The 12259-nt window shown below is 39.9% G+C and overlaps 1 protein-coding gene across 7 annotated transcripts in view; it reads left to right on the top strand.

Annotated features, from left to right (window-relative positions):
• The window catches only part of FARP2 (FERM, ARH/RhoGEF and pleckstrin domain protein 2), a 101496-nt gene that overhangs the window by 56900 nt on the left and 32337 nt on the right, over positions 1 to 12259 (top strand). For all 7 annotated transcript variants that reach the window (XR_011969171.1, XM_072618757.1, XM_072618756.1 and 4 more), the window contains 2 exons: positions 548 to 605; positions 1398 to 1653. Coding sequence is in view for 6 of the 7 variants with exons in the window: in XM_072618757.1 (XP_072474858.1) it covers positions 548 to 605; positions 1398 to 1653 (314 nt within the window). In the remaining variant the exon portion in view is untranslated. The remainder of the gene's footprint in view (positions 1 to 547; positions 606 to 1397; positions 1654 to 12259) is intronic.

A 12259-nucleotide genomic window follows, 5' to 3' on the forward strand; every position in this document is an offset into this window, starting at 1 on the left:
ACTGCCTCTCCTGTCTTGTTTTTCCTTTGTTTGGGCAATCCCCTTTGTTTTTTTTAAAGAATCATTTTTGATTGTCAGAATCATTGAAGCTGAAAAGTTGCTGTTTCCTCTTAGTGTTTTTCCCTTTGTCACAGTGGCTGGATATTTGACCTTGAGAAGCAGGAAGACCTGAGCTCTCCAACCTTATCTCTGACAGATTGACCTTGTGACCCTGGACGTGGGACTTGACTTGCCCTTGCTCCAGGCACCTCTAAGACTGCAGCACAATGCCGGTCTGCAGTCACAGTTTCCTACAACAATTTGACTTTTTTTTGTTCATTCCCTCTAGTAGAGTTAGTGTGTATATGCTAACAATCTGAATTTTAGTTTTTCATTTTCTACTTAGTCTTGCATAGGCCTTTTCTGGTTGTTGTTTGAAAGAAACAGGGAGTGTGATGTTTGGAATTTCTCAGGAGCTTTTCTTACTGGATAATGTGTATGCGCTTACTGGGAGGAATGTGTCAGGAACCGGGCTTGCTCTTGTGCTAACTTCTCCTTTGTTCTGCAGAAGGCACAGCAAGGCCAGAATCTCTGCTCGACCTTTGAATAAAGATTTGCCAAAGCAGGTGAGTCTGCTGTGCTTTGGCCAAAGCCAGGGCCGCGCAGGGAGAGCGCATTTCATAATGCATCACTTCTAAGTCAGAATTGTCACCTTTTTAAAGAGTGTTTCCACCTTGATACTTGGCTTGCCCAGTGGTGTTCTTGTCATCTCCATTCAGGCATTGATATGTATTATGGATATTATGCATTGACTTACCTAATTTTAAGTAATTGCTTTTGATATTAATTGTGTCAAAAGATATTTTAAACGTACCAAGGATGCTTGTGCTTTAGGCCCAGTTTGTTGTAAACCGTAGTGGAAAACAACAAACCAAACAAAACCAAACTTGAAACCAGAAGTTTTCCCTCTAAGTAATTCCCCTCCAGTTTATGCTGGACCTTGCCTGTGGGGTGGCAGTCTTCTTAAAGCTTGATCACTTGAGCTTGTTTGAGCTGAAATGCAGAATATTTTTGTTCCCAACAGAAAAAAACCCCAAATTTAGGCCTTTGCCTCCAAGATTTAATATCATACATTTCCTGGGATGAGATCACTCCAAGTTTTTATTGGAGGTGGATTTTTCCTTTCATTAGCCTAATTTGTCAGATAATGAAAGAATGTGACCAAGAACATTCGTTCAGTATCTCTTGATAGTTAGTTTTTCCAATAGGGATAAAGTTGTGACAGGAAAAATGTTGCAGTTTTCAGTGTGATTGTTACATCAGTGAAAGTGCTGTCTTTGATACATTTGACAAACATTTCGTTTTCTAAAAGTAAAGTTGTAATTTTACTTGTTGCTTTTTACAATTTTGATTCCCAGAGCATCTCGTTTACCGAAGGCTTGAGACTTCCTGGTTCACCGAGTTCTACAAATGCCTTCTTTTATTCAGTCCCTGCCTCTCCTACGACCCCCGCTGACCTGCCCATTTGCATGGACAGCAACAGTTCCTTCTTGGCCTCCAAAGCACCCTCTGTGAAGAGTCCCCTGGCAGAAAGGAGCAGCGTGACATCAGCTGAAGAAGCTGACCAGAGAATGGTCCAGCCACGTGGCTCTCCAACACTCCAGTCGTTCCAAGGTGTTGGGTCCTGTAATGTTGCGAGGAATTACAGCTCCACTTGTCTGGGTGCACAGGCCAGGGATGGCTGCCAGCTAGTTCGAGACAGGGGGAGGGGGGTGACGTGTCCAGATGGCAATGGTGAGGGTGACTTGGCCACAGGTGTCTTCATGTCCAGTGTTGAGTATCCATGTAACAAGCACGGCAACAGGGCTGGCCCTGTTTTCATGTTGACAAGCTCCCAGTTGCAGGTTTCCGAAGAATTTATTGATGATGATCCAGCCGAGATCTCCTTTTTTGCTGGAGGATCTGAGGCATTTTCCTATACCTATGGTTGTTTAGCTCTGCAGGAAGGCCTTTCATCTAGGCAGCGCCCCCACTCCCCATCTTCTCCCACCATGGGTCTCTCTCAACATCTGGGATCAGCCCAGGCCAGCCCAGACAGATATTCTACAGAAGCAGTAGATATGAATTTAGAGGAGGATTTTGAATTTGAGGAAGGAAGTGATTTCAATGGCAACGAACGCCCATCAGATACCTCTGAGTTATTTGAGGTAAAAGCCCAAGCCAGCAGAATGCAAAGCCTTTTGAGTCCCTCAGAAACAAGTTCCCTAATAAACCACCAGTCAGAGAGCAGCTCTCTCAATGTGCCACTGAATGGGGTCTCCTTGCTCACCCCTGGCTCAGCCAATCAGTCTGAAGCCAGTTCCATGGTCAATTTCCCAGCCTACTCAGTCCGCTCGGAGGGCAGCTCAGCCTTTCAGTTCTCTGATATCATCGACCAGTTAGAGCAGCTGAGCTGTCCTCCCACCACAACCGAGGACTCTAGCACCACTGAGACAGACTCCTGGGATTCAGACATGGAAGCACCCTTAGATGTCAATCTCTTCTTCCGCGACTCCTTTGCACAGACACAGAGTGAGAGGCTCACTTTTGATTTTCAGAATAATTTAAAGAATCTGACCCAGGAAGAGTTGGCAGAAAAGATTCACATTGACCATTGACAGGCACTTTGAAAATGACCCCCAGATGTTCACAATTCAAGGGGCTCAAGAAACATGTAATGATTTGGGTGTAGAAAATGATTTTGTTGGTGGCTGGCTAGTTAACTCATTCTTTCTTGCCACCTTCCTGGTATATTATCTTTATTTTATTTGGGGGAATATTGAAGGTTTAGAACTTCCATATTAAGTCCCGTTGAAAACTATGCACTAACTATCCACATAGGTAGTAGGGTGTGGAAAACACTACGTTTAGACAGTCTCTGAGAAGTTCCCTTTGTTAGTTCCTGTGGAGTCCAATGCATTGTAACCTAGTCTAGTTTTCTTTTCTCTCAGTCTCATTTGGTGGGGATAAAAATGATGCCGCAGTTGAATTTAAGTCGGTGTTGCTGCTTTGTGGTGGCCTTCTGACATGTTCAGTGCCGCAAACCAACTGTGGAGCCTTTTCAGATGAGGCTTTTCTTATGGATTAATAATGAAGGACCCTTTTTATTGTCAGGCTAATACATTAACTCTTGAACTTGCCATTTTGGTTTTCACAGTCTGGGAGATGGTTTAGGAATGGAGGAGGCTGTCCCCAGGCAGTGCACAGAAAGCATTTGGGGACTTCCCTACAGAGCACGAAAAAGGTGCATTTTGTTGAGTAACTTGAGCTGCTGCTACAACTGTGCAGTGGAGTGTAATGTGGGGAAGCTTTGCAGATACGTTCAGATCATTTGTGAAATGTCTGCCCAATTTGGCATTAATTAGGCACGCAGGGCAAGCAATGGCTGCAGGTAAAGTGGAGCTAGACACATCCAGTGGCTTTAGCCAGAGCCATACAGGTACTATGCACTGTAATCACAAGGGTGCTAATCAGTTCAAGTAGCTACAAATAGCTGGATAAATGTTTGGAAGAAAAATGGCCTAAGACTTGTCTATTTCTTCCATAGTGGTTCCTGAAGGAATGAGAGTTTCTTTCAGGATGACAGTGTAATGTCATGGCAGCTGTTGGTAGATATTTTCTGGGAGATGCCATCCTAATTGACATGGTCTTGTTAGTGAGAGCCTCTGGGGAATCAAAGAAGCAAATCAAATATTTTTCACTTAGGAAAGAGAATCTGTACACGTGCATTTAATGTCCACACAGAGTGAGACAGAAAGAGATGGAGAGGGAGTTAGTTCCCAGAAAAACCTTTCCATGTTCAAGGAGGCAGGCTGTGCCCCAGGGTGCTTCAGGGACAAGGATGGTGCACCAGGGAGAAGTGTCTTCGTAAAATTTTGCTTGGGGAATTAAAATTTTAAGTTTATGTTGCTGTTTATAAATATCGACCGACATCCTCAGCAAAGAGCTAAATGTTTAAACTCAAAATTATAATGCTATGATAACTTCCTTCATATATTCAGAAGCAAGTTTAATTGTAATTTGGCCAGTAGCATCTTTGGGTAGAAATTATTCTCCCTGAGAGCAGTGATTCTTAACTTTTTTGTGTCATGATCCCCATGGTCTCTTAGGAGAAACTTGTGGACTACTTTGCAGAATAATATTTAAGTGCATAAAATAGATGGCATAATTTTATTCCAATAAAATTATTTTGAAATCCACTTACCAAGATAAGTTTTAAAAAATTCACAGACCCTTGCCCCTAGAAATCATGGGGTTCTGTGTGTTCTAATCTCCGCTATTCCAAAATACCAGGTGCTATGACAGCCTCCAAGGCAGTGCTACCTTCTGATTCCACATCAGTTATTTTTCATAGAAATCTTTTCCTGGATAGAATTACTCAATTCCAAAATTGTGCAGGGTGAATCACTCTTTTTCCATCCTGAATTGTAGGAATTTTGCAGGGCTCCTTCCAAGTAGGAAGGGAGGAGGGGGCACTTTAATTCTTTCCTATTTGTCATTTGCTTCCAGCCATTTGAATACAGTAGGATTGACTTTGCTTAATGTCATTCTCAATATTGCCTTGAGAAAGAGGTACTGTGGTTAGAAATTTAGAGAATATGGGAAAATAACGCTTATTGTTAAAGCTGCTTGTTGTTGAAGGTTCTCCATCAGCATCATGGAGTTTAGAGACTCAATGCCTTGGGTTTTGGAGTGGTTGATGTGGGAAGTATGAGGTTGGCATCTCTGCCCCCTGGCCTGGCCCTGGCTGCTTTAGTGTTAATGCCTCTCATGTTTGTCTTTGTCCCTCCGTATGCGTGTGTGTGCTCCCTATGTTTGGACAGTTGGATCTGGGTTTGTGTTAGAATCACCCATACCTGTGGAATGTCATCTCAGCCAAGAGCTGGAGGGAGCACGCTTTTGATTGTAGATTAGAGCTAAGGAATAATATCTAACCAAAAGTTACTTATGCCCCTCACTTTTTATTATTGTATAACTCAAAACTAGCTCCGTTTGGAAAATATGGAGTTGAAATAGCATCATTTTTAGGAAGTTTTTTATACTGCTTGTTATATACAGACACTTCTTCCAGTGATGAGGGATTTCTTAGTAGTTCCTTACTTAACTGTACCATTTGATGGCTGTGACTTGACTTAAAACTTCTCAGAATATTATCTAATTCAATAGCCTCCACCTCCTGCCCGTGTGTTTTTGGACCCTGTGTGGTCTGAGGCCTCTTCCCTGATTATTAAAGGACATGTTGGAGAGGAGGGCCCCCAGGGTGACTGCTAAGCTGGAGATTAGATAGGAGTGTACTGTTTGAGCAGCACAGGGAGACTGGACTCGGCATCCAGCATTGTCGTGGTCCCTCCTTTATTTAGGTGATCAGTGCAAAAGGTATGGTTCTGTCTTTAGGGGCTTTATTTTTAGTGCTTAGCAGCATAGAATATATGTCCAGAGTTATTTTTCAATGTATAAATTGCTATTTGGAGTTTCTTCCTAAAAATGCACATTTGGACTGAATATTTGTGTTCAGTTTTACTCAAAGCATAATTGCTTGGAATATTAAATGAAAATGAATTCATAGGAAATGTTGCTTCACAAACAAGTCTAATTTTCTCTGAAATCAATAGTGCCTTTCACAGCTGTTCCAGACTTTTTCAGATTAGTTTTAAAAGGAGCTGTGTTGCAAAATTATGGCCAAGAGAGCTTTTGCTTAATGTCAAATGAAAGCCAAGTAAGTGCCCATCTGCCATTGTGCTCCCCCAGACCCTTATTTTGTAGCTCCGCTTTTAGGGTCTTTTGGAAAATTGCGTGGTTTGATTCCCATACGTGGCACAGAGTCGTAACAGACACTCGGCCCACATGTTGTCAGCCTTCAAGGAGCTGCTCTTTGCTACCCAGCTCCTGCAGACTAGCTCATTCATGAGCCTTTTTGTTACGTAGATCTCGGCTCTAATCAGAGGTTGCTGTGACATTTGTTGTAGGATGCCTCTTGTCTTCTGGAAGGAGGGCAGCTTCCTTGGTGCTGGGCTAAATGAGGCATAAAATATCTTTATTGAGGAGATTTCTGCCCTCCAGGAGCTAATGTAACTAGGTCTCTCTGAATGTTGACTGTAACTGCTTGTCTTTGTGCACCTGCCTCCCCTACCATGCATCTGATGCACATTCAAAACAACCACTAACACATGATGCCTTAGAGAGTATTTATTTTCTTTTTAGAGACCAAGCCAAGTTTTATATGTGGTCATCAGAAATTGAGATATTTTGTGTAGTGCCAGTAATTGAACATTTTTAAGTCTTTCCAGTGGAGCAGTTAATTGTTGATTTTTAAAAAGTTGACTGCACTTATATTATTTGTTGCAGTATATGCTGTGTATTTTAGAATAATCAGTTCTTTGTGGACCATTTTGGGTATCTTAGACTTTTTATGATTATGAAAATATAGTTGGTGATCCTTTTGTCAAGCTGTGCTTAATTTTAAACTCAACTGTTTCCCCTCCCCCAATCCCAATATGCTTTTAAAAGTAGGATTGATAACATGGAGTGAGATAACACAAACAGACAAATTTGATATGATTTATTGATTTATTGTTTGGGTAAACCTGTTGGTAAGTCATTCCCATTATTGTCATTTTGTCTTAGATGTCATTCGATGTCTTTCTTTTGAGTGTTGAAGTAGACGGGTATATCACAATTTCAATGCAAACTCTTGGAGTATTTCTCTGCATCTAAGATGATTTTAATCCATCATAAATGCTGTGAGTGTGAGTATACAGTGTATACTGCATACAGAGTGAAATATAAGCCACTAATTATATCTTCAGGTGCATTTATTCCCTTTTCCTCTTTGTGGGATCCTAGAAGAGCTATCCCATAAACTGAATGAAAACTTCATGGATAAAAAATGGGCTCTTTTCTTTTTTATATCTAACAATTGATCGTTTGCATATTTGAGAATGTTTGTTTCACTGTAAGTTCCGTGAAGTCTGTCTTCACTCTAATTTCACTATTTGCTGTTCTTACTTTAAGATGTATTTTGTCAGTTGATCTGCCTGTAAAGGAAGAGCCACTGTCATAGGATAAGTGAGGTGGATGGCCATGTGCAGCTTCTCTCTTCACATCCTAGTCCTGGGCCTTACTTTGAATTATTGCTTAGCGTTAGAGCACTTTGCAAACTTTGAAGAGCTATCCATGTGTCAGTTATTATAATTCTGCGTGAAATCCTTTTATAATTAAAGGAAGATAAGGGGAGCTGGAATTTCTTAATACATTTAAACTTGATCATTCTTTCAAGAGACATTTTGGTTGGCTAGTTTTGGGGGTCTTTCTACACTTTTGTTTTCTGTTGAAATTGCTGATTATAAATCCACAGAAATGTACTAATTCCAAACTTTTAAATTGTTTATACAATAAAGTAAGGAAACATTTATTATGAATGACAAAATGGACTTTTTAGCTTTTTTCCCCCCTCTATTAATTTACACTGTAGATTTAAACAACTTATTACTTGGAGCTTCTGAACATCTTTGAATTAATGTTTCTCACTTCATAAACTATTGTTGAATAGAGGAGAATAAGGAAAATGAGTTTAAAAGTATTTCCTGTCTTTGAGTAAGTTAATTTCTATGTCTGTATAAGAAAAGTCAAGATATAAAAGCAAAGAAACAAAGCCCCCAAAACCAAAACCAGGGAAATGCCTCATGTTTCATTCAGACCTCTGTTAGCTGTGTATAGAATTTGTTATTCTGTTTGCTGTAGTCTAACTTAACCATATTTAATACTAGTGCATTCTGGATTTATTAGTTGTTCCTGTTAGCTAAAGACCTTGTAGTTTTTGCTATTTGTTTCAGGACTGCCCCTACGATGAATTTATGGGAGACCGTGGACCCTGCTGTTTCTGCACCATTGGGAGGAATATCCCAATCCCTGAGATTACAGACCCTTTGGAGTATTTTAAAAACATGAATTAGCAGTAGACACCTTTATCATCACCCCAAGAAATACTGTTTGTCTTAGTAATTATAGGGAAAAAATGGAAACCGTTACTTCTCGCTTTCTTCCAGTTCATCTAAATTCTATCCTGTCAAATCCAGTGAATTAACTGTATCAGCAAACAAATCCCAGAGTCAGAGTTTTCCACTTCATTTCCATTTTGAGTAGAAATTTCACTTGGGTTTTCTGCTTTGGTTTTATACTGTGCAGTAGACATTGAGGTAATTTTGTCCTTTTTGTTATGTAGCAGTCCTTTTACATCCTCTTAAAAAACCTAGTAATCTTTATAGATTAAAAGCCTATGATATTTTGAAATAATATAGCTTTCCTCAGTGTAGTTCATATGTAATCAGTTTGATCCTACAGTAGCATGGCCTTAGAAGACTGATGCTGCAAGGTAACAGAACCAGCTGGATCCTGAGGAATGCAGGACACTATTGCTGCTACAGCTTTTAGATGTTTGCAGGCTTCTTGCCCCATCCCTGAGTTTGGAGATATTGGTAGTACCATGGAAGGGCTCTGTTGTCCAAGTACTTTGTGTTGGCCAAATAAGTACCATTGGTACCTATCTAAATGCCCCCTCTTTCAAGAAGGCTTCCTTGATTACTCTGGATCGATTTAATCTCCTTCTTTGAACACTACAGCACTCTTAATATACCGCACAATTTAGCAGTCAGTGATACAAGTTTTAGCATTCCATATTCACTATGTATTTTGGTTCTTACAGCTAGGCTGTGAAAGCCTTTAGTTTAAGGATGCTATCTCACACTTCTGTATGTCCCCACTCTGCCTAACTTAGAATTGGACATAGAACAGGTACTTCATGAGTACTTGTTGGCTGATTAGCAGCAGAGATAGGGATTGTGGGTACCATGTTTGGAAGTGTCTTGTCCAATTGACCCTTAGGCATGCCTTTTGTTCTGGATCAGCATCTTCCTTGCCCATAATGCCACACTATGAGGTGGGCCTTTTCTCCACTGATTCCTTGGGGCAGATTTTCCATGTTGAGACAACCCAGGTCCATTCTGACATCACAATAAGGGACTGGTGGAGAAATGCCAAGTCAGTCTCTAAAGCCCTGTCTAGCACAAACATTTTTGAAATAGTTGAAATGTTTCTCTGGAAAAGTCACCAATTGAACTGTTCACTTTTACGGGTTGTGCTTTGGGGAACAAAACGGTTCATTTTTCCTTAATTTCTAATGAAATTGAAACAGGTTTATGTTTATTTGATTTGGGCATTTTGCTTTAGGGCCTTTCCTCTTCCTCCAGCAAAATTCAGAAGACCTGCCTGCCACTATAGGGCGCTTTCTGTTTTTTCCATGGACAATGGCGCTAAATTGGAAAGAATACTTCCCAGTCAGGCTTTTTGTGGTTCAAGTTAATAGCTTCATTTTCCCTTCACAAACAGACTAAAAATGTAATTGCCTTTATTTGATTATTACCCATATTGTTTGGAATCATAGACCGTATTGGGCCAGATTCTATTTACAAGTGACAGATTTGTCTGTAATGTGACCTCCTGGTGGCCTGGAGGCAGAAGTCAGTTTGATATGGATTAGCTTCTTTCTTCACAGGCTTGTTTTCCTATCCTAACTCTCTGTGTCCTGATGTTTGCAGCCATTTGCGCTGCCTTAAAACCCAAACATCAGACTGTGGCTTGAGAGATAAACCAACATTTAGACTTGGCTTTTTGATGTCTCAAGTGTTCTTGCTGGCTGTATAAGAAGCAGCTGGTTCTTCACTGGATGGCTGAAATTCTTATTAAACAGGATTTTGATGAAATAATAAAGGTAAACTTAGTTATCTTTTAATTATAATCATTATCTTGCATTACCTAATTAGATGAATGTAAATCAAGCCTCTGAAGGAAAAACTAAAGGTAAGCTGGAGCCCCAAGTGTTCAAATCCTAAAGCTAAGATTCTCAGAGTTTTCCTGAGGTTACCAGACTTTGCCTTCTATAGCCTTCTACACCATGGAAGGTTTTCTTTGCCCAAAGTGCAGTTTGTTCCTCGCCCCTGCGGAAACTCATTTGTCAGTTGTTGTTCTGACAACGTGTATGTTCTCCAGCTGTGAAAGTGAATAGTCCATTGGTAGCACAGGTCGCAGTTGGACCTAGATTATCTACTACTTCACTCACTTTTTACAGAAGGATTTCATTTTGGCAGCTCAAGAATTCCTCATTGTCTACATCTGAGGAAACAGGCACACTTGGCTGGAGTTCTGAATCTCTCAGGTATTCTTCATTGTACTTAGGTGATGAATTATTTTCTGCAGAGCTGGGTGCAAATACATTTTTTTTTTTTACAAGTAGATGGTGGAGTACAACCTCACTTTATTGTAGGGAGGGAGTCTAACTCACATTTTAAATAGTATTTGTTCCTAAAGTAACTCATTAAATAAACCAACATCTTTCATTCAAACTTGCCTTAATGGAGGCTCTCCAGAGACCTGTTTTGATGAATAGTAAGACTGTATTTTTGGAAGCCTTTTAATTGTATGTGAGCACATTTTGAGAGTCTTTGAAATAATTGCCCTCTTAAATATTCCTAGTTCAGTTTTATTTACACTTTAAATTTTTGCTGTCAAAAAATTTTTTAGGTAAAAGTCAACATCCATGCTAGCTCTATTTAAATGTTAAATTTAATGAAGCATGAATTAATGAAAGCTTTAAAACAGCAACTCTCTTTGGAGCATATCTCTTGTAAAACAAAAATTATCCTGGCCTTTGTGACCCTGGGGAAATCACTTTACGTTTTAGTACACTAGGCAACTCCCTAAGACTGTAAGTTTCAGAGAAAACACCTTTCTGCATAGGAGGGCATTTCCTCACCAGGGACTTGGCTATGAAATGAAACTAGAGGTTTCCCATGTTTTGCTCCCTTCGCCCTCTAGCCCCACTCGTCACTGCCTTTTTTCCTCATCCAACTAAGGAGAAGAATTTATGGACTTTAGCCAGTGGACAAAGTGGATTCACATGTACACCCTTGAAGTGATTATAAAGTATCTTGGATCTTTCATTTTAAACAGTGATGATTACATAAGGACAGTATTTAGCTGCTTGGTTTTTTGTTTTACTTTCTGTTGCTAAAGTAGAAATGGAAGTTGCACTTTTTTGTAATTTTGGCTTATTAAAGAACAGATCTTGGTACAAGATCACTGGAACTTAGACTGAAAAGAGACCTTAACTGAGAGCTTAGATTTGTCAAGAAGACCACTCTCTGCTCATCTGGCTTCACAAAGGAGATGAATCAGCAGTGAGATGTGCCATCTGCAGAGGGCCGGCCTTGGGCTGTTACCCTGCTGGGAACAAATTCCTTTTCTTGATTGCCGAGTATCCTGACTTTTAGAGTAGGGCAGAACCATGATCGTGGTAAATATGGCCCTGTTACCTGTGAGGAAAGTACCTTGTTTTGGTGGGAGAAGAGAAGGCACCTTTTTGGTTGTTGTTCACGTAGTAGGTTCCCAGTAGATTTTAATTTAAATATGTGACTCACAAGTCCAATTCCAATAAACGGATTTTTCATAAATGGTGTTATATCATAAGATAGTATAACTCAAAATGGCTGTAGTTGAGGAAAGTGGGCTTTTTGCCAAGTGTTCACAGCTAATCTTCAGGTATTTTGACAAGCTGAACCTTTTCTAATTCAATTACAGTCTTCCTTAGATAGCTGAATTTGTCGATGTGGAAATAAAGACTTCCTCTTTTTACTACTGCAGCTGAGTTACATGTACTTAAGTTGTTCAGCTTAGAACTGTGAACAAAACCAAAAAACTCCCTAAACAGATTCCTTCACCCTGTGCATCTTGCTGGCCTGGAATGCATTGGCCACACATTGTATATATTTTTACCTGGATACGTACATTAGGTGTTTACATAGGTATAAATAGAGGGTCTATAGATTCTCAAAATAGTTTTAGTTCCAAAAGTTGCCATAGAGCTAAGCCTCGGTAAGGCTTCAGCGCTTGGACCAAAAGGAGGTGCCTTCCATGCTAGAACTCAGGAGCTGAGGGAGGCTGTTCCTGGGAATGACAAGACTAGTAATGGATAGAAATAATAGAAAAGTTGAAAATTCAAGGTTTTTTTTAATGATATTAAAACTCTTTTTTCCAGTGAAAAGTTAGACATTTTACTAACTGCTTCAGTAGTAATTGGGACAATATCTCAAGGTGGTTTTTAAAAAAATCTTTATTCATGTAGGAAAAGAATAGACTACAGCTTTCCTTTTACAGTTCACTAATGTAATCTTCATATATTTCTGGAAGA

The sequence above is a fragment of the Notamacropus eugenii genome, chromosome 6 (assembly GCF_028372415.1).
Source record: "Notamacropus eugenii isolate mMacEug1 chromosome 6, mMacEug1.pri_v2, whole genome shotgun sequence".
Lineage (NCBI taxonomy): Eukaryota > Metazoa > Chordata > Mammalia > Diprotodontia > Macropodidae > Notamacropus > Notamacropus eugenii.